The 23,275-nt window shown below is 38.9% G+C and overlaps 1 protein-coding gene across 15 annotated transcripts in view; it reads right to left on the reverse strand.

The window, feature by feature from the left end:
• GRIP1 (glutamate receptor interacting protein 1) overlaps positions 1-23,275 on the reverse strand; it is a 307,109-nt gene that overhangs the window by 58,569 nt on the left and 225,265 nt on the right. For all 15 annotated transcript variants that reach the window (XM_040666870.2, XM_040666825.2, XM_040666832.2 and 12 more), the window contains exons 3-7: positions 17,735-17,870; positions 16,664-16,809; positions 13,706-13,789; positions 13,000-13,075; positions 11,227-11,372 (exon numbers count right to left, since the gene is read on the reverse strand). In XM_040666870.2, the coding sequence (XP_040522804.1) occupies positions 11,227-11,372; positions 13,000-13,075; positions 13,706-13,789; positions 16,664-16,809; positions 17,735-17,870 (588 nt within the window). The remainder of the gene's footprint in view (positions 1-11,226; positions 11,373-12,999; positions 13,076-13,705; positions 13,790-16,663; positions 16,810-17,734; positions 17,871-23,275) is intronic.

Raw genomic sequence — 23,275 nt, forward strand, 5'->3', positions numbered from 1 at the left:
CATGGCAGGAGAAATTGCAGGGATAGTTTGGTTTAGATTTTCTTTGCAGCTAATGGGAATATTGTGCCAGAACCATATGAATGACAGTGGGGAAACCAAAGGTTTGATGTGTTTGCAGCCCTGGTTCTTTTTCTTTCTTTCTTTCTTTCTTTTTTTCCTTCTAAGCTGCTTGAGGCCTTCAGATTGCAATTAAGAACTTGGGCAGGATAACCTGAATCAGCAATAGCTTTTGGATACAAAATTAAAGGATAAAGAAAAACCCACCTAGGAGTATTTGAAGAAAGTGTGGAGGGATTTTCTAAGCCACATGAAGTAAGTCCCAAAGTTCTTCCTCAAGGTGAACATACACCATCCTTTCATATATAAAACTTTCAGATTATATGCCAGAAAAAACAGTGAAATGAACACTGCAATTCAGAGGCAATATGGGTTATTTGTGCTTGTGTGTAATGCAAGAGGAAAACATGCCCCAGAAAGCTCTTTCTTCCTCATTATCGTCCCTATCTTTGTTCCTCCGCTGTCTGTCTCTTTTATCCTCAGAGACTCATTGCCTCTGATGCCCTATAGCCACTTTTGTCTATTAGCAAAGCCCTACTCTGACTCCAGTTTCATGCAGGTAACCTGAGGATCTGGGTCAGCACCTGACTTGACTCATTTACATGAAAGACTGTTTCTATACTGGTGGGGGTACAGGATGTCAAAATACAACTTTGTCAGGGAAGAAATGTCTGGAGGCACAAAAGAGGGAAGAAGCAGCCACTGCTTGCCACAGCTTTACCGGCAGCCCTGGGAAGCTGTCTTATCCTTCACTGCTCTCCTCAGGAAGGCTCAGCACTTTTTTTGGCTGCAGTGAGCCATGACTTTCCTGATAGCGTCAGATCTGCAACTAAGATGAAACTGGTGAATGGTTTAGATAAGTACTCTTTCTAAAATCACTTCCAACTCCTCCTGCCCTAAGAAGTAAACAGGTCAGGTGCTTGCCTTTGGTTTATTTTGAATGCATGTTCACAGAAACATCATTTCATTAGAGTCCTCCAGCATCTACACTGTAACAGCAACATGACCAGTCAATAACAGCTGTCAGAATATTCTGTCCAGTTTCCCTACAAATGAAAGCACGAGACTCACAGAAGCCCGAACACCACTAGTCACTAACAAATCAATTTTTAAAAAAAGAAAAAGAAAAATCCAATGTTTTTTGTTTTTTTTTTTGGCTGAACACAGGCTAACATATGGAGTATACTTTATTAGCGTTGCTTCCTCAAACTACTAAATATTGAGTTCACAGGCTGTGAAATGATCTCTTTAAATGAACTGAGCATGGTAAACATGTATTTAGAAAAAGATGCAAAACGAGATTATTATGGGTTTTTAGAATTACTGTAGGGAAATGTGATTTGAATATCAAATACACAGAGTGTAACATTTCACTCATCATACAGCTGACTAACAGCCTTGGAAGCCTAATCCAGTGCAACAAAATCATGTTGTAAGAAATGCCACTGGCGCAATTATCTTTGAGTATCTTTGTTGATTTCAAGATAAGCCATTCAGCTTAGACATCGATTTTTTTCTCTACCTACATTTCCAGCTCACAAGTCTCTGTACTACCTTTTCTGAGCAGCACACATCTCCCTCATAATGAATACGTGATGGTGCAGCCTCAAAGGATCTGCTTCAGATCTCGTTCGTACCAGTTTTGCACCAGAATGCCATTAATTAAGACATCCAGTATTTAGGCAAAATACCTAAAAATATTCATATTTTAAAATCCATCCTTTTTCAGAGTAAGTGTCCTGTAAAATAAAGAATAAACCATGAACATTAGTACAAAGGGATGAAAATCTGCCCTACTGCATCCAAAGGTGTTCCAGGAAATGAATGAAGTGATTCTCAAGCTTTCTCCCCTTGACCTAAACCATCAGCACAGTCTGGATGCATCATATTGATGACAAAACATCAAGAGGATGGACTAGTTTATTTCTGAATTACTTAATCACCTCCCTCATGGAAAGTCACGGGAGACACATAGTGCTTTCCTCTCCCTGAAACACAGACAGGATCGGTTTCTTTCCTTCTGCTGCTGTTTCCTCACAAATGGGCTTTTTTAAACCCAGCTTCTAGGGTTACAGCCCAAGTTCTCTCTAACATACACAAGACAGAATCTGTCCTTTATTTCTCAGTCACTTGGATGACTGCAATGCCACTAAAGCTAAATCTAAGGTTGAATTTTTTAATTGGATTTTTTTTTCTGATTACCGAGTTACTCTTGCATTGAATTGCATAGTACATCCAGAAGATCCTTTAATCTCCAGGAAGCTTAATTATCATCCTCTTTGTAAAACTTTCACACCTGCACTCTGAATTTAAGTACTTCAGCTACCTGCTCAATTCTTTTTTTTTAACAGCCGTATGAATCAGGTTACGTCATTATTCTGGTTAGACTGCTGTTGACCAGCATACTAAATAACAGAAAAGCCAACTTAATGAAAGACCTCTTAGCTTCCACCTGACCAGAGGCATGAGCCTATAGCAGAGATGGTAATTCTTTCAGACATTTCATGGCACATCTGGATAGTCCTCATGCAGTGTGGAAAGATTTGATCAATCCTTTTCTCATCATTAACCAAATGCATAGTAAAAAGCTTTCTTCGCAACAAACCAGAAAGAAAAACACATATGAGGTTTATTGGCTCCTTCCCTCCACTTGCAGCCTGGGTCATGGAGAAGACAGCTTGATTTCCTATTGTTTGTTTTTAAATGCTTACTAAAAGAAGCAGAATAGCATTTTTATTTATAGGCAGAGGCTGCTTCCTTTTGAGTGTGCATACTCTTGAATTAACATGTAGAGAATCAGACCACATGCTTTGTGGGGAAATGGCACAACAGATTAGGAAGGCTCTACTTTAATGAATGTCTGTCATGAAATACCTTAAGTATCTGAGACTGATTTTCTGAACTGTACTTTGTTCAGACTAACTGTATACAAGCATAGGATTCACCTTCCTGACAAGTCTTTGAAGACAAATATGTCCATTGTCAGAATTCCAGCAAGAAAATGCAGAATAGTTTCATACAAGAATTGGAACTTGGAAGAGAATGCCCCCCACACCCTTCCCTAGCTATTTATGACAATTAAATTGTATTTTCGGTTTTCAGTTATAGAGACATCTCATTTCACCTTTCAAGTTCTTTTTCCTGTACGGAGCAATGTTTATTAAGCTGCTTCTAATGAGTCCATGGTTTCAAAAGCACTAGAGAGAAATGTTAATTGGGGCTGTTAGAGTCATTTGTAACTTATATAGTTCTACTAGACTCCATTTATTTCTCTTTAGGGATGATCAAGAAGTTTGTAAGGAAAGAAATATCTGTAAGATTTATGAAATACTTATAAAACATGATGACTCTCCCTTTATTTCTTTAATCGTCTAGTAGGGACATGGCTATCAAACTGCAACAACAAATCATAAGCAGCCACAGAAAAGAAAGTAAAAAAAAAAGTATAATAGGACAAATATACTTGGGAATTATAGCTCTTCTTAACACTGTCTGACTTCTTATTAAATCACCTTGGTTTTAATTGCTTATAGCTTACAATCCAGCCATGGATTAAATGTTTGATGTCATTTTTTTCTTATGATGGTTACCTGTCTCAGGCTGCATTTTCTTCTTCCCTACGTTATTTCAGCTGAAACAGGTCGGCTGTGTCTGAGAGTATCATTAGGGAAAACTGTATTTTGTCATCCCACACAGAAAATTCTGTGGGCTTCATACTGAAAATTCATGTTCCCCATGTGTTTTCATTCCCTGACAGATCTCACACTGAGAATCAAGGGGAAAGCTGGGAGAAGGGAACACTTGACCTTGTTGGGCAAGGAGGAGAGGAACTTGGGAAAGGAACTGAGATGAGAAGGTAACCAATCTAAAAAGAAGCTACAATATGAGGAACTTGGGAATGGATTGCTAAAATACAAGGACATGAGAGAATGCTAAAGAGGGACAGGCATGAAAACTGGAAAAACATTTTATGGAGGGAAATCAGCAGTGTGAGAATGAGAAATATGCTGGGAAATTACTTAGGCCTTACTTGGTAAAAGACATGAGAAAACTGGGCTGTAACAAGAGAATATATTAGGGATTTAGGATTTTCTAGGAAAAATCCTTCAAATTAGGTTGGTAAGGAAAGGGAAATTCATGCAGCTGTGGGAAAAATAAAGACAGTAACACAACTAAGAACAAGGATAAGAACAAAAAAGATAAAAACTGTCATATTTGCATGAAATGGACAGCAAAGAGGGATCCTGAACGTTCATGCTGCTTTGCTGCCAGCAAACAACTTCTAAACCTGCTGGTCTAGGTCTCTCAAGTGCTTTCTGCCTGGTCCATGGGAAGCACATATGCATTGTGCTGGACAGCTGGTCCTAGCTAATAGGGAGCAGGCTGGGACTTAAAGGATCTCATTCATTTGAGAAACTATTAGGATGCAGATATAACAACACATAGAATTTTTCCTTCTTGACTCCTTCCCCACAGAGAAACCTAAGAAATGGTTAAGTAAAAGTATGTCAGTGTTATTAAGGATGTCAGTGCTATTAAGGGTGTAAGCTCACACAAATAATAGGAAACAACAAATTGACAGTTGCTTATACAATACAGCGATACAGTTCACTCCATAAACACATACGTATATGTGAATACTCTTACAAGGGCTCATTCCACACCTCTTTTACTACCAAGCAGTCCTCATGGTGAAACAAGTATCCTACGTGTAAGACAAATAGTTTGAGTTTTGAGGGAGTGAGAAATGAATGAGACGAATGGGAGTTAAGTAATGATTAAAGAGTGAACTGTAAGAAGGGGAAGAAGGTCAAGCAACATTGAGAGAACTCAGTCCTGCTTTAAAGCTGCAAATTCTCATTCTGTCACAATTTCTGTAAAGGTTGAAAAAAATATTTAAACTGAACTGGCCACTAATGGCAACGATTTTCATGTTTTACTATCTGTAGTGAACGGCAGAATCTCCTGATCACACTAAGCACTGGAAAATAAAGAACTGAGGTTTGAAGTTGCAAGACCAAAATGATGGGGCTTTTTTGTTTAAACCATAGTAACTATTCACCACAGGTTTCCATATTTATCTCAGGAGGTCTTAAAAATGGTAATATTTTTCTTCTAAAGCATGTAAACAGAGTAGATTAAAGCACGTTAAGTAAGCAGGAACTGATGCCTGACTGGCACCTATCAGTTCGCTTATAGGCAAAGATGAGATTAAGGGAAATTAATATGTACTGTATTTGGTAGCAGCACAAGATGAAAGGTTTAAGGGGATAACCCACTTACTATTGTGAAAAAGCAGTCTTTTAAGTCAGAAACACAACAGCAGAAAAAAATCACAAACCTGAGATTTCTCCAAAGAAAACCTCTTTTGGTGCCAAGTCATATTCCAACATATATATCTTTCTGTAGATGAAACCCTTAAAAGCTACCACAGCTGAGAGAGAACTTTCTTATTGTATGTATATGTTCATTTCTGATTGGCAGCTCATACTAATGGCCCAAATGTAGGCATTTGAGTACTGACACTAGAGAGCACAAATAGTGTATTTGATAAACAAGGAATGTGCACAGTAAGATGGGAGATTAACATGCCATAGCATGTAGATCTAAATATGTGCTTAGTCTGCACAACATGAACATGAATTGTGTGCTGGCCTCCAAGAGAGACAAAAAAAAACCCAATATGGCTTTCCTAGTGATATGTCAGTGGATATTTCTGGAAATGTTGGAGAGAGGGATGTCTACATCATCTTCCACCTTGAGGAAGAACCAAGAAATTTAGAATGACCTTGGGACACTGAGATTTACTCCTTGAGATCTGCACACCTCGCTGGACAAAGACTGAGCAGATAATCTGAGCCCTGATATTTCCAAACTGGCACTCAAATTTTTATCTTCAATCATCATCTTCTGGCATAATATATGTATGTTTTTGTGCAGCAGTATTTGAAGTATAGTAGTACTTCAGCTACATCTATTATGACCTTTGCTTTGCACACGAAGTTTCACTCAATCTGTCTCTAGAGCAACATGAGACAGGAGCTGTTCTTTAAAGGTTTAACTAATTTATATTTAGAATTTCAAGGGATGTAGGTTCATTGCTCTGTGACAGTCAGGAGACCTGCAGTCACAGTGAAGTGCTGCAGTACAACAACTAAGTGTTCTGTCAAAGACTTGTGAGAGACAAAGGAAATGTTAATTTTAAGCTTATAAAAAATAGAAAGAAAAGGCAGTGTGGAAGACTACAGGCTTCCTGTCTTTCCTCTGGCTTTCAAGGTCTTGCAACATTTACAATGTTTATGAGGATCATGAGTCTGCCCTCGGAGTCTCTGGAGCTCCTGCTCTCCGGCCTTGTAAAACTCAATAACACTTAAAGGTCTCCACAGCTCTGGTTATGCTTGAGTTATATTGCTTTATGAAACGTAAGGGACAGCCCTTACAGTTTGTTTTTCTTCTACCTTTCTCATCTTGCAAAAATCACTCAAAGTCTTCACTGGAGCACAGATTACATCATCTGATGCAAGTTTCCTTCCTCTACTACTCTTCTGGTCAGGCATTGAATTTTTGTCACTATTATTGGATGCTGAGGCAGATTTCTGTAAATGTAGTCTCATGAAATTACTGCCCCTTTTTTTCTTTTTGAATAGCTGAAGTTAAAGACGCAAAAAGCTGGACTGTATCTGTAAAACTGCTGTCAGATTTACTACCAAATGATTGCATGAATAATTCCCATTCTGTAAAGTTGTATCAAAGGTTAAGTGTAGAATTCAGAAAACTGAGGGTGTTGTTCTAGCTAAAAATGAGTGGCTCTGTGTCAGCGTGATTCTGGTAACCTAGGACTGAAATGTCAGCTGACCATCCTTGCACAGAACAATTACAGGGTGACACCTTTCAGTATATCTATTCTGGCTCAGACAAGTGCAAGAGATGTTAAATAAACCAGATTAACATGTAGAATTAGAATGAGCAATATGTTCCTTCAGTCCTGAAGATTACAGGCACACATGGCTTGAACAAAGAAACACCCAGTGGAAAGTGAAAAGGTGAGACAGAAAGATCTTGTGTCTCTTAGATGCAAATAGTTAACAACAACCACAAGGCTTATTTTTATGACCAAGTTCTGGCAATAACTAATAGTGTTGATTGACTACAGGATCCTCAATTCAAAGATTACCCAAGCAAGAACATTCAAGATTTAAAAAGCAGATTGCTAAAAGGCTCAACAGCAGCAACTGATGAACTAAAGCTACACAAAAATGTTATGGGCCAGACTTCAAACTCAAGGCTGCCACTACTTTTGAACCTTCCTGAAGGCTCTCTTTCAGGATATGGAAGATTATATAAATACAAAAGATTAACCAAGCAGATGTCCAAGAGATCTGCTCCAGCTCAATTACAGAGACTACAGACAACCCAGCTGCATCATGGCAGCTTTTGGAAAACCTGAAGGTAAACTGCATTTTCTCCAGTTCCACATGAGTGTAGTGATAAGCTTTTGTTTCTCGTTTTATAAGGGGACAATGTGAACCACTGCTTGCAGCTTATTATTTATTACCATTGCAGTCTATATACATTAGTCACTCACATTCACTTTCTTATTGAGAAGCCCCAGTTTCTTAGAGAAGTGTGATATAGAGCTTATCCACTCTATGATATAAGGCATTATGAAATTCATATGGCTAACTGAAGTGAAAGATGTCTAAGTTAGGGTCCAAGTTGATAGATGTCTAAATCAATGCTAGCAGTTGCTTCAGTATAAGAGAGTAACTCTGTTTGGAAACAGTGTTTTTACCTAAAACCAAATCTGTAACAGGTTTATGGATTTCAGAGAAACTAGATTCATTGTACACACCCCGTGGAAAACTTCCTGCATCTGTTAATCCAAAATCCATTTGACTTCATACTGAACATGAAGAAGAATTTCCTTTCTGTGAGGGTGACAAAGCATTGGAACAGGCCGCCTGGAGACGCTGTGGAGTCTCCTTCTTAGAAAATACTCAAAACGCACCTGGATGCTTTTCTGTGCAACCTACTGTAGGGAACCTGCTTTAGCAGGGGGTTTAGAGCAATTCATCACACCCATCTCCTCTGCACACACTGAAGTATAGCATTATTAAAGCTTCACAGAATTAAAAAAATGCAAGTAGTGTCCTCTAATACCGATAAGAAGTAACTATGCTGCTTATGATTGGAGGAGGTGTTTTAGAAGACAGAAACACATATGGAACACTACCACAACTGCAAATGTAACTTTCAACTAGTTATGAAAGATTTCCTCAGAAATTCTGTTTTCCTCTTTTCTCCAAGGACCCAAGTTGACAAGTTTACTTCCCAGGACCCTGTATAGCAAGATACTCGAGGATATATATAAGCAAGCACAAGTGTAACCCCAGAGAATTCAGTGGAACTAGCCACATCTCCTACATTATATACGCACTTATATACCCTCCACAGAACCCCTTGATGCTTTTTTTTTCCCCTCAAATTTGTCTCGGTTCCAGAACCAATAAAGTATACAAGTTTCCCAAGTGACCTCTTGAAGACTTCAAGAGAAGGAACAAAACTTAGAGAAATACAGCACCTTTGAAATGGCTTATGCTTACAGGAGTATAAATGTCAGCGACACACCACAGAATTGTAGCTGAAAAATAGCTCAGGATTATTTTCTTCATCTTCTGTAACCTTTTCAAATTAAGTTCCAATTTCATGCTATCAGAATATATTTTATGGCTCTTTCCAGTTCTGGTCACACAAAATGTTACTTTATAGGATATAGCCATCTTTTAACAGAAGAGATTTTAAAGCAAATAATGGTACAACTACATGTCTGGGAGTAAGTTATTCTACTGAAAGTTTAAACTGGGAGGATCCTGTAGAACAAACCAAACTCCTATCGAACTTTTGGATTGCTGCTTTACTCTTAGCAGGCTAAATTATTAAATTTGTTTCAGTCAATGCTATTTGATTAGAATAGAATAGGATGAGTGATTTTCAGTCTCCAGGACATGGTCTACTCATAATGTAACTGCAAAAAGCAAATAAAGCTTCCCAACAAAAATTGTCACAATACCACTGGAAAACTACACATGGTGTACACTCTGGAAAAAGTAATAAAAGAGCTGGGAGATATATATATATATATTGATAAAATCTAACAAAATCATAACTTATTAGACAGAGAGCCTAACAGATCCCTCCATATTTCTTCTCACTGACACTGCAGAACACTATCACATACATTTCCCAGTGTTTGGTTCCCTTCTCCTTTTTTTCGTTCTGACTCCACAAGCCTCGTTCTTCCACCTCCTTCAGTTTCCATAGGATAATGCAGTAATTACCAGCAAGATAGAAAGAAAAAAGAAATTCAGATTAGATGCCAGAGGCAAATTTTGCACTGAGAGGGTGGTAAGGCACTGGCACAGGCTGCCCAGAGAAGCTTTGGATGCCCCATCCCTGGAGGCGCTCGAGGTCAGGCTGGATGGTGATGGGCAGCCTGAGCCGGTGAGTGGCAACCCTGCCCATGGAAGGGGGTTGGAACTAGGTGATCTCTGAGGTTCCTTCCAAACCAAGTCATTTTAAGATTCTATCATTCTATAAAATGGCCTCAGATGAACAACAAATCAAGATTTGTTACTGAGAGCAAAAGTGAGGCAGCAGAGTTTATTCAGAGAGAGGATAATGATAAGAGATGAATAGGAATGTACTGCCTACACAGTTGTAAGCCCACGGTTCCCAGCTAAGATCTTCCTGCATTGAGCTCTATTTGAATATCACAAAAAAAGAAGGTTTCTGCCTTGCACAATGTACAATCTAGAGCACAACAGAGCTTCTCATCAAATGGTTTCCTCCTCATGCAAACCTGTAAAGATTTCTATAAAATCCTCACTGAAATTGAGACTGTCTCTCTGAGCTATACAAGATAATGAGGATGGGAGTTTTTTCTGTAATAAAGTCCTAGCTGGGAACTTTGGCTGTATAAAGTCAGGGATTCATTTCAGTGAAATCTCTCTGTTAGAGAAAGTAGAGTACGAAGAATCTGTTTGAAATTTTGATGATAGATAACATTTGGTCACTCACCATCTTTCAAAGAAAAAGAAGAAACAACTGAAAACACCCGAATTCTAGTCTTCTTCAGGTTACAAAATCACCTGCATTTCGTTTTCCACACAGGAGGTTCCTGCCCACATGCAGGGCTCTTACTACTCTTACTATGCTTCTGGACATGAATCTTGCCTGCTAGACATCATGCAAAATTGTCACTCCATTCTGGGTAGATAAGTAAACAAATATATTTCTAATAAAGAGACCTGTGTCTTGGAAAGAACAAAGAAAGCTGTTCTAGAATAAACAAATATCTTATACCATTCTTCCAAGTACTAATGTTTCCCAAGGCCTTGAAGTTTGACAGTGCTATTTCAGAAATTCCTTTGAGGCCAATTTTCTATTAGACTTCAAATCTGACTGCAAAGCTGAGGAGGAAAAGAAGAGAAAGATCTCCAACCAGAGAAGAAATGCTTTACTCTGACTGGTGAATATTTCTATTTCTTGCTGCCACCAATTTTCTGTCTTGCAAAAAAGGAAAGGAAATGAAGCCTTCCAAAGTCACATGGAAATAACTAATTCCCAAAACTGTTGTGAAAAATCATCTGCTCTCTTTCACTTTCCAAAAATCCTCCAATATCATTGGCAAGTTCAACAGTAGTTTGTATGAACTGCAAGCTCATTTATCAGGTCATGACTTGCTATCTCTACATTTCTTAACAACTCTTCCCCACTATGTGGCACTTTTGTGACTTTTTATAATGGCTTGGCTGCTAACTTGCAATGGCAAAAGGTAAAAGAATTCCTATAAGGGCAAGTAAACCCTCTTCCATGTGACACAGAAATACTTACACTTCATTAACCTTTATTATAAGTTAGTCACTGGAAAAGTTACTTTGCTAGAATCTATACTATGGTTTCACTCTACAAACCATGTCAGAATGCTAAATTGCAGTAAAATACTGCTCACCTCTTTATGAACCCAAGATTAATGATACGGTGTAGAAGGGAATATCAGTGCTGCTAGGAGCATAATAAGTCTCAATCAATTCTAAAATAGCTCATCAAGAACAGGCAGCAAAACAGCACAGATGGCTCCTACAACTGAAGTCCCACTCCTCAACATACCCATTACTGAAACATCGTATTCCACCAGCAGAGTTGCCTCTTGGCCACATTGTTTGAGAATACTCATAGCTTCAGCGTGTGTTGTTCCAAGTAGTCGGATCCCATCAACACTCAGCAATCTGTCCCCAGGTTTGATTGTGCCCTCTCTGAAGGGAAATTAAAAAAAAAGATCTTTATTAATATAAGACAAATTGATTTGGAGATAATACCATTTATGAAAAGCAATTCTCTCACACCCTCTCCTGACATTCATCCCTCTTAACACTTAACATTTACTTTGACAGTGAGAACGTTCAGAGGGCACAGTGGAAAGGAAATTGCTTTAATTGGAAAGTCAGTGACTGGAAAACAGCTTAACACACAGCTAAATAATCAAGTCATGTTAAATAACAACCAAGTATAGCTTCTGCTTCAGCATATGCTTTGTTTCTTGTCCACACAACTCCTCTTTCATACACACATAGACATCTATTTTGATATTTTCAGATATTTTCCTAGACGTATATACAAGGTATTACAAACATGTGAGAAAAGAAGCAGACTGCAAAATATGAATGTCCATTTTCTGATTTTCTTCAAAATACCCTCTGCTTGGATAGTTTCATTTTTCTTTTCCTCCTACCCAAAAGCAATTTGTCTATTAATGTTCACTGTCTCCTAGGCTTATCTCATAACGTAATAGAAAGTGAAGTACTAATATTGCCAGCTTAAGAATGAGGGAGAAAAGCAAGAAGGCAAGGGTGGTGACGAGGGGAAGTGGCCTCAAGTTGTGCGAAGGTAAGTTTAGGTTGGACGTTAGGAAACACTTCTTTACAGAAAGGGTGCTTAAAACACTGGAATAGGCTCCTCAGGGAGGTGGTTGAGTCACCGTCACTGGATGTGTTTAAGCACTGTTTGGATGTGGTGCTCGGAGATACGATTTAGCGGAGGGTTGTTAGAGTTAGGGTACTATGGTTAGGCTGTGGTTGGACTTGATGATCTTTGAGGTCCTTTCCAACCTGAGTAATTCTATGATTCTATGAAAGTGGGGAGGAGGGGAGGGATAAAAGACAAAAAGCTCTCTTGAAACATTTACTTCTCAACTAATGTTTCCAAATGCAAAAATGTCAACATAAGCTATAGAATACCAGGCTGCTTTAAAATAACTGCCAATTTCTTTAATGAATTAAGAACAGAAATATGATTTTTTGAAAATATGAATCAAACACAGACATAAAGTGAATTTTCTTTTTTTACATAGGTGATATTACACAAAAATACATTCTTTGGGCCAAACCACACAACTATACTCAGTTTTCCAGGTGAAGTCACGCATGAACTCATATGTGCATATCAATAAAGGTCTTAAAACAATAGCACAACAACACCCAAAGACATGCAAGTATTTTTCTGGAGTGCAAGAGAAAAAGATTGTGATGCTCATGTATAAAAAGCATAATTAAGATCTTCAGCACTTGTTTGAAAGCTGCAAAGATTGTGCTATGACCTAGTACAGAGATTTCTTCTAACAATTTTAGGTAAATTTTTCCAAGTGTTTAATGAGTAGCCTTGGAACATGCAAGATGCTCTGTTAACTTAAGTTCACACCACACTGTGACGTGCTGAGCCACTGTGGTTTCCTATTACTGTTATTATTACTACAATTAAATGCGTAAGTTTCAAAGGAATGGGTTTGAATACATCTACTCTACTCCACATCTTAACTTCTATCCCAAATAATTCACTTTTCTCTATTTCTCTTTCACTTGTGTTACAGGGAGAAATGAATTGTACCTGTCAGCAGGCCCTCCGGGTCTAACACATGTTATTACTACAGGACGAGATTTATTTCTGTCATCGTGTGCTCCACCTAGAAAAAGAAAAGTGAGAGAAAGCACACCTTCATTTTATGCATTTTATGAAAGCTCATTTCCAAGTGCTAAGGTTTGCAGCCTGCACACTTATATGTGGGCTAAAAAGAGCAAAAAGTGATGAAGCAGTTAATATGAACCTCCCATAATTTTTATTGGAAAAAAGAAAATCAACCTATTGTACTGTACAGATGATTCTTTATACAATGCTCCTACAGAGTGACTCTTATTAAAGCTACATTGCTTTCTTAGAAACTTTACTCTCTAAATTTGATCTCATTGTGAAAAATTACTCCTCTGTAATGTTTGCTGGGCTAAGAAAAAAATACCCATACTTCATGTACGTGTATTAAACAACTTCCCGCTGATTTTGGTGGCAGCAGAATCTGGTGTGAAATGAAGTTGTTCATGTTCTTGTGGCAGAGAGGATTAATTACTGTTGTCCCATAAACAAAAATTAGAGCAGTTCATAAAAGCACTACATTAATGTATGGAAGAAGTAATACATGAATCACAGAGATTTTTTTAACAAACGATAAGTCATAAATCCTGAAATAATTTCTAAGTGCTGTGGAATCTTATTGCTTCTTTTGCTGATTTTGAAAATAGTGTTACATTCAGTAACTCACCTCTTATTACAAACCCAAAAGTGTTCCCCTCTTTATGTAAAGTAACTTCCACAGTTCTGAAGATGACACCCGTTCCTTGTACAGCTAAAAAAAGAAAAAAACCCACACCACTATTAATTATTATTATTATTATTATCATTATTATTATTATTATTATTCAGATAGAACTTTTCCAAAACTTCCAACTTTTCCAAACCAAGCTAGCCATTTTATTTGTGGCCACACAATTGGATCCTATTACAGAACAGTCAGACCAAAGATCTGTCATTAAAGCTCATGCCTTTTTCTTTTGAGATAATTTTGTTCCAGGTACTTTGCAGGTCACGATTTTTAATGTGTTTGATAGAATCATAGAATGGCTTGGGTTGGAAGGGACCTTAAAATCATCTAGTATCAAACTGCACAACACACAAAGATAAAAACAAAAAACAACAAAACTGTATAAAATGAATGCTCTGTGAGATGCTGAATTAATAAAACTATGTCCTGCAATGCCCCAGCCTGCAATAATCCCAGTTTCCCAGGTCCCTGTAGCAACGCCACAAGGTGCATGCTGACAGCCCATGTGTGGCCCCAAAGAGCAGCAGTGCCTCCCCTGCCTCTTCCTGCCTCTCTCTTGGGGTGCTTCCTGCTCTGGGTCCCTTCCGCCCAAGTGCCTACCTTCATGAAACATGCAGGAATGTACTTTTTGGGGGGGAGTCTTTCAATCCCCATTAAACTTGATTGACCGTACCTAGAAAATTTTAAAGTTACTGTAGGGAACCAGAAAAGCAAGCCTGTGAAATTGCATAAATCTCATCTCCTTAGGAAAACAAGCAAAAGATGACTCTCCAAAGCATTGCTCTGTCTTGCAGTAATTTCTGCTGCAACTCAAATGTCGGGATGGTGTTATCAACATGATCACACAGTTCATTTTCAGCTAGAAACCCTTCATTGATAGAAAAGGATGAAATTACAGAGAGAAGATGACAACTCTTGTCTTTATCCCTATCAACTGAAAGTAGCATAGGGTACAGCACAAGCTGTATCTGCACTTGCTGTCTGCTTGGTGTGGCTTGTGGCCTCTGCTGGGGACAGACAAGTCGTGTAGCTCAGCAGTGAGGAAGGGCACACAGCATCCTTCCACTTCAGCAATGACCACTCAGGCAACTGTACTTCCACACCAAGCTCAGCCTGAGACGTGAAAAAAAGCCCTAAGCTGTTAGCAACAAGAGGTAGATGCAAGGCAGACAGCTCACGTTCCAGTTTGAAATGCTGAGGTAGCTTGTGCTGAAAATAGAAGCTGGATCCCCCTGCTGTGAGCACTGCCAGCCAGGGAAGGAAGCACTAGGGAGAGTGGGATTACTAGTGCTCAGCCAGATGTAATCCATCATTATTAATGTACTGACATTTCCCCACTCAGAAACTAAAACAGTCCTCTCTCTGAGGGGGAGCTTTGACAACAGCAGTAGAACTTCATTATGGGGCAGGAAAGGAGGTGCCAGGTCTTCACCACGCGACCTACCAAAAAACTTCCATTTATAAGAAGTCACTTTGTCTAGCTTATTCATCAGATGTAATAGTAACAACTAAACTGCTGATTATCTCCAACATTATTAGCCATGCTTGGATGAAGGGATCAGAATTTCCAAGGACTTAACAAAAAGTTTATGACTGCTACTGTAATTTGCTGTTGCAAACTCCTACTTCGGTAAATAAGAGTGGCACGTTAGCCAACAGCGGTGAAAATGAAGGAAGCCTACTTGAGTGAGTGCAAAACAAATTATTCTCATATGACAACTACATCTCAAGCAAAATAATTCTCTAGCAAAATAATTCAGTTGACTTCATCACCTAAAACACTGTTTTTGAACAGGAAGTTCCCTTATTCCCTTACCACAGGCACACACTGATCAACAGAGAACATTCCAAACATTAAGGCAATTGTCAGGAGGTCGTAAAAGCAACCAAATATGTAATTAGACTAACTCTCCAGCTGCTACAAAACAGTGGGGAGTTCATTCTCTTCTGAGCACTGTCAAAAAGACTGATGGATTTTTTTGGCTTCTATTGCTATCAAAGTCTTTATTTAAGGATACAAGAGCTTCCTAGTTGGCTTTGCAGTTTTCTTCTGGCCAAGCACCAGAAAATCTCATCTCCTCCCCTCCAGTGAGCAGCATGAAAGAGCACGCACACTTTTAAATGTTTCTGGTTCATACCCTTGGTGCCACCTGTCATTTACTCCTTCATTTTAGGCCCCAGGTTTCCAGCTTACCATTACTCTGGCTTTCATTTAATACCTGAGAGCCTCAATTCCTACTGATTTTCTCCCACTGTGCCAGAGACAAAAAAAGAAAGGGCAAATACAAGAAGCAAGGAAGACATTCAGTAGTGCTCTTTCACTTTATTGTCAACTTGTATTTGCATTTTGAAGACAATTCTGCTCAACAAGAAGTCTTCATTTCACTAATAGAATCCTTGCAGTTCTACCTGTCCCTGTAGCCTACTCCACAGAGTCTTCTGCCCCAGAAATGAGATGTTGCTTAAAACTTATGTTAGCAGTGACTGGAAAAATCCCAAAATATGTTGTTTATCTGAGAAAGCAGAAGGTGTTGCAAGTGGAGAGAGGGAAGAAAAGGTAAGATATTCATTGGTCTAATCTCAGATCTTACTGCAACAGGAAGGATTGTCTTGCCCTGGAATCCATCTAATCTAATTCCCAGTATGAAAAACTGGAAAAAAAAATAAATAGTGGAAGTTGACAAGGTTCAGCTCTGTCATTGGCTGGATTTATGCCCTAATGCTCAGAGCACCTCTGAGAGCATCCCCCTGTACTGCCAATGTTTTTTGTATCACTTCCACGTTCTGCAATAAGCCAGAGGAAAAAAATATAAGCAAATCACTAGCAAAAGACCACCTCAGTGCTGACAACACATCTGTTATTCTGCATAGGTTTCAGTTTGCTCTGCTTTTACTTACAGACCGGAGGGAGCTCATACTCCACTTCTAAAACAACCCTCTCGCCAACATTCTTCAGCAGACTGATGATCTCATCATGGCGAAATTTAGTCAGGTTGATGCCATTCACAGATTTGATGTAGTCACCTACATCCAGCTGATCACTCCTAAGAAAAGGTACATATTCCTTTCATTAAAGACAGATATGGTGGACCAAACTAATTACCTTAAAATACTGTTTAGTAATGGCGAGAAACAGTTTTTTCTATTCATCTAGATTAAAACAAGTTGATCTTTCAAACAGAAGGTGGCCTTTAAGAATTTAATCTAGTCTGGTTTGTTAAATATTAAAAGAACATTGTTGCATTATTAATTTCTGATGTACAAAAACAGCTGTACAATATAGGAATTGGATGATTTGCCTGGTCTAGGCAAAGGATATGGGAAAACATCTCCCCATCTTTATCTCTCCCTCTTTGGGATACTTCCAGAACTATTTTTTTTGACAGCAGTTGCCTTCATAGTTAACATCACAGCTACAGGAGACAGGCCACAGCCTGAAAGCATATGTTCTGCTCAGTTACTTGAAATGATTTAACTCGATCTTTATCTCTTGACCTGTTTTGCTCATGTATAGCAGCATTTCATCTTCCTCTGTAGTATGCAAGGCAGCTAGGACTTTAGACTTCTTTATAATCTTACAACAAGCTGATGAACCGCCTTGTTTATTATATTACAGTAGAATGACGGTTAGGTTTTCAGTTTTACTTTTATCCTCAATATTTTATGCACTTTGTCTCAAGTTTACATTCAAGGACAAAAAAAAAAAAAGAAGTCAAATTTCTATAATTTAGAAGAAACTTAATTAGTCTCACGATAACTTTTAAATACCTCACTGGTAATTCTAGCTTTTGTGAAAGTAGCCTTGAGGGAAGAGGGGGACCAGCTGTTGCCATTTCTGAGATTCTCTGGTCTGATGGCCTGCCACTACAGATGCATACAATCATATTCGTTAGTGACCTTTCTGATGAAGTACGTATTTCTGAAGCATTCACATCTTATAATGTATTTTGTACCCTGAAATGTGGTTACCTAGCAGCGATTCCTCCTTGACGAAGGTTAGATACTCTTGGTTTCCCATCCTTGTCGATTCCACCTGATACCGTAAGCCCTAGGGTAGTGCCTTCTTTTTTCATTAATTCAACTATCGTCGAGCCCTTGAATTCCTCTGTTGAAAGAAAATTATTGGCACTATTAAAATTAAATGATGACACAGATGTTGCTTTTCTAAAATGTCATCTACTTCCCAAGAAAATAACTGTGTACGTTCATAAGAAATAATATATACATCTGGAGATTCTTTATGTTACAATTCACAAGTTCTGCCCACAAAGTTTTGCATATAGGTAAATTCAAGACACACATTCTGTAGAAGGTTATTAAAACTACAACAGTGTGCTAGTATACTATACAGAGCCAATAAATACAAAGCCCAGTACTTAAACTAAAGGTAGTTGTTTCACATTTTAAAACATCTTCTTTCATTTTCTGTTTCTTCTTCTGAACTTCTATGCTTTAAGAAGCATTTCAGCTTATAACTAAATAGAAGGGTAAAAGACAGTGCTACAACGGGACTAGAAAACTTCAGACTCAATTTGAGGCCACTTGCAGACATCGGTGATAATCAGAAGAACTGAACATATAAGAATCCAGATGGAGATTAAATGCATCAGTTTTATTGCTTATTCTTACACAGACAGACTAACACTCTGAGCTCTTAGAAGGTCAGGAATAAAGTAGGTGAAGATCTTCCATAGTGCTATCTGAGATGCCCTCTGCTGCAGTATGCCCACTTGGCATTCTCTGAAAATGCCAAGCTGCTCTCACAGAGCTCAGCAAATGCAGGGCCTCTGCAACAGACAGCCTGGAGTGCTCAGAAAGAGGTGGCCTTATTTCAGGTGGCTGGATATGTCAATGTACATATGCACAGCTGCAGCCATGCGACACTCATACCTCGTGCCTAGTGTTTCCAGAGAACATCTATTAAAACCATCAGCTTCCCAGATATTCTGGGAAAAAATATACTAAGTCCTAAAGATCAATCCCGAAAATGATGATATTCCAGAAGGATCATCCATCTCTCTGGTTCCTTTTCAGTGCAAATGTGCAGCTTCTAGGTGGTCGGATACAAACAGCACCAAGCATACACTGCAAACTACAGTATGTCAGCAGTGCAATGAACTAGCAATCTTGCTATGGCAGCATGAGACAAAGATAAAGAGCTACTCAAGAAACAAGCAAGTTCATTGTATACATTCGTATGTTCACCTGTAAGCATTAGAGGCACAGAAAAAGCACTACAGAAATGGCAGCAAGGGTCTTTCAGCATCTTTCCCATATGACTGAGATGATAACCTCATATTGCATGACCTCAAGATGAAGAACAGCTGCCCTGAATGACAATTGTGATTATCTGCATATGAACATATAGACAAGTTGCATAGCAGTAAGAGACACTATGGAACAAAACACTACTTTCAGATTTATAAAATACCTGCAAGTATTCACAGTGGTCACAGGAGTCACTCACTGTACTTACTGCAACCAAGAATACTGTACAGTTGCACCCACGATGCACATTACAACGTCAGACGCTGGGTTGGTGTGCTCTACTTGTTTTTTCTGAGCTTACTTGATCGGGAGATCTGGATTCAGAAGAATTCCCCTCCTTCCCTCCCTCCCAGTCCAAATCCTCCCTTTAACTTCTCAGTAGTACAATCTAATTCTCAGGACTCTCTAAGAATTTTGTTCAACCAACACTTTGCTAGAACATGTATAGAGAATATCAGCAATGCACTGAGCATGCCTAATTTTTTGCCATACCATAAATTTTTTTGCCAAACCATTTGCCATAACAAAAAACTGCTGTTTTTCAATCTTTTAAATAGGTTCTGAGTTTGCAAACCAATACTGGGAAATACTCTGCTGCTTGAAGTGACCCTATGGAACAGATGATCTACAGAGTGGTTTAAACCAGCTAATGATTACACAGCTCCTTCCTACTGGCATGGAAATTAATGACCAGGCTAGCTCCTTCTCACCATCTATTTTGACAAATCTCTGTATACCTCTGCCAACAGACCGTGACCTCTAGACACTCTTCCTAGATAGGCAGTAGAGATGTATTAGCAATGCAAAGGAAGGTGGTGAGGAATGCTCACTGCTACCTAACAGATTAAGTCTTCTAGGAGTATACAACAGTTTCATTAGGCTTGCCCCTCTGAAAGGTTTTGTCACTTTTTTTCTTTTTAACATAATCATAACAGGAACAAATTAATCTGCCTTATCTGTTTATGACAGACTGCTGTTCTGCAAAAAGCTCTTAAACTTGATACCCCAGTTTCCATTTTTCATCTCTGCTTTTTTAAATTGTACATGATTACTCTTTCTAATGCTATATATTGTATGTTTACTCATCTGCACTCTTACATTATTACTACAGACTAATCCCACAGGAGTATTATCAAAATGCCCAATATCAGAACAAGCCATGGACTTTATCTCTACAACCTCCTCTCCAACAAGCAACAGCATCCATATGCACTATTCTTTAAACAGCACAAGGTCAGTCTCTATTCTCTAGGTAACAAAAAGCTGCATTACTTTTTGTGGGTTAAAACTATAATTCGTGTATCAGCTCACTCATAATTCATTACTTGCCAACCAGAAAGCTCCTAATTAGTCAGAAGGCTCTGGGGTCCGCTCTTTCCCACATGCACTCCCACAGCACTAACAACATTAGCATAGTCAGCATCAGAAGGAAAGGCAAAATAAGAGTTCAATTTACAAGTCTTTTGTTTCATGGCAAACAAAATAGAAGTCATGAGCTTAGGCAACAGTATCTTCCTCCTCCACAACCAGTTCATGAAGCATCAGATATAGGAACACCATTCTTGCAACACATCTCTGTGATACCAACCACGTGAATTATTCTAAAATGAAATTGCACTGAGAGAAAACAGTTCTGAGTCTATAAAAAAAAGCCCAAATCAATACCATTTTACACTTCAGTCTGAGAAACACACTTGCAAGCTTCCTCCCCTCCTACCACTACCAACCGCAGTAGCACTCAGTGCAGCACAGCTCCCAGCAGGCTCTGAGCACGGGATGAGACCCTGGGGCTGTCCCGGGACCCCCAGCGCTTCCTGTGTCCCTATGGGTGACCCTGGGCACATGCCTGTCCCCACAGCTTTGAGGCTGTCCACCTACCTGTGGCACGGGGCTGGGGAATCCCACCGCGTCCTGGAGACGGGCTCATTATGGTGAGTGCAAATGTGCACGCACACTTGTGCACGCATGCAGACGTAACATGGAAATGAGTTTCCACTCCAAAGAGCTTAGCGTAGAGCTCCAGTCCTATAAGGTGGAGCGTACACAGCAGCTGAACTCTGAAGAAAACATTATGCTCTTGTTTTTTCCTCTTTGTTCCTCATCTGAATGCTTCTCTTAGGTCCGCTGCTGCAATAGTGTGACTGTGTGTGCCCTGTTACATCAGCTGGTGCAACAAGACTATAAGCTGAGACCTGGGAGACTACAGGGATCCTCAGTGTGAGACAAGAATACTTCAAAGATAAGCAAGTGTTCAAATACAGGAATGGGTAAACCTCCCTGTAAGAAGATGAGTAAATGCAATAGCTTGCATGTAAGGAAAATCCAAGAAACACTACATCAAATTGTTTCTCCTGCAAGGAGAGTACTTTTACAATGAAACTCCACGAATTTGAAATACAATCAGACATTTTGTAATTTCCTGCATTTTGATGTATGTAAATCTCATGTTTTAATGAATAAAAAGCGTGGAAAATAAGTTGACTCATGAGATTTCTGAATATGGAACACATTCACTCCTACAAAAAAAGAAGATTAAATACGAGGATTCAGAAAATAATTTCTCCCAGAACAACATCTGAAAGCCAAGAGAACACTTAATCAAAATTTTATCACCTATTTTATATATTCCTACAGTTTTATATCTTAATTTACATATTGAAGTAACATTGAAAAACTTTTCCCTTTATTCCAGATGCTGCCTTTTTGTTGTTGTTGCTGTTCCATTCTGTGAAAACTTCATTTTAGATCCAAGAAAATGCCTAAAATCTATGCAATCAGGTCAAGCTCCTGCATCCTCCACCTATCCAACGAGTTTGCTCTGTGCAGCCAGGACAGAGCACAAACAAAACCTAACCTAAAAGTGAAAGTAAAGCTTGCTGTTATTGACTATTTCCTACCAAAAGACATACCTGATCAATAAGTAAGTAATTGGTAAGTCTGTTGAAAATACAGTCAGTGCTGTCCTTGTGTGGATTTTCCCTACATGTCAGCAGAAATTCTGCAGAGGAAACATTTTGCTTTACATTCCAGCAGGCATCTCACAGCTTAATAAGAAACCACATAAGATAAAGTCAATTCTTACGAAACAGACAGCAGTTTGTTATCCTGGGGACATCACGTCTGCTCAGTGTTTCATGTCCTGTGGGTAGGTGTATTTCTCTCAGTATGACAAGAGGTACGTCAGCAGGTGATGAACACTCTGCTCCTTGTTGCCCTTTTCCTGACTGGCTGTCAATAACTGCTAAAACACCTCAATTTTCATTAAAAAAAAAAAAAAAAGAAAAAAGAAAGCAGACAAAAACACAATGATGAAGAGAATCTGAAAACACGAAGCTGACCTTAACCTACTCTGTGCCGTCTCCTTAACCCTATGGACAGACAGTGCACCAACGCTGTACAGTTTTCAGTGAGAGCAAGGGAGACAGGTAATGATCACACACTTACCAAAATTTGCCCAAGACAGACTCAGTCTATACTGACAGCTATTTTGGAGGCGTACATGTGTACAGGACAACTCTGCCACAGTGGAAATATTACCTTAAAAGTATATGCCTTCCATCAGCCATCACAAACTGGAAGAAGTCTGACTATTGCCTGGCCTAAGCATGACACAGAAAAGCAAACAATGATATTTTACGATCCACCACAGGCTGTAGACAACAGGGACGTTCTCCAATTTAGCATCAAACCCAAGCACCAAATTCGAAAGCCTGTTTATAAACTAAAAACCTCAAAATTAACATAAACATCCTAAACTTGAAATGAAATAACTACCAGTTGAAAGCCTCTTCATTTTCAGTGAGACAAACCATATCGGTTTGTTAGCAGAACTGTCCTGCTATCCAATATATGACACAGTCATCGAACCACTCACACAGTAACTTCAGTGATTACACTTCAGGAGTGTTTAGCAGGACCGTAAGAGTAAGATTCTTCCCACAAAAATAATTGTTTTTGGTGACACTGACTGAGGGAAACCCACAATCAGCTGCTGAAGAGCTGCATTTCATTTCATTTTTTGAGAGTGACGAGAGTTAAACCATCACTACATTACTAAGACATAAGATTTCCATCCTACAGCCTAGTGTGCAGTTATGACAAACTGTCCTCGTGCATTTTTTGTAGCAGCACAGCCATCCGAGCAAAGGCACATGATAAAGATTCAACATTCTACTTCTACACTTCCACTTGAATCCACTTCTCTTATATAGGAGTGGTAAAAAAATGTCTGTCAGAAAATGC

The sequence above is a fragment of the Gallus gallus genome, chromosome 1 (genome assembly GCF_016699485.2).
Source record: "Gallus gallus isolate bGalGal1 chromosome 1, bGalGal1.mat.broiler.GRCg7b, whole genome shotgun sequence".
Taxonomy (NCBI): domain Eukaryota; kingdom Metazoa; phylum Chordata; class Aves; order Galliformes; family Phasianidae; genus Gallus; species Gallus gallus.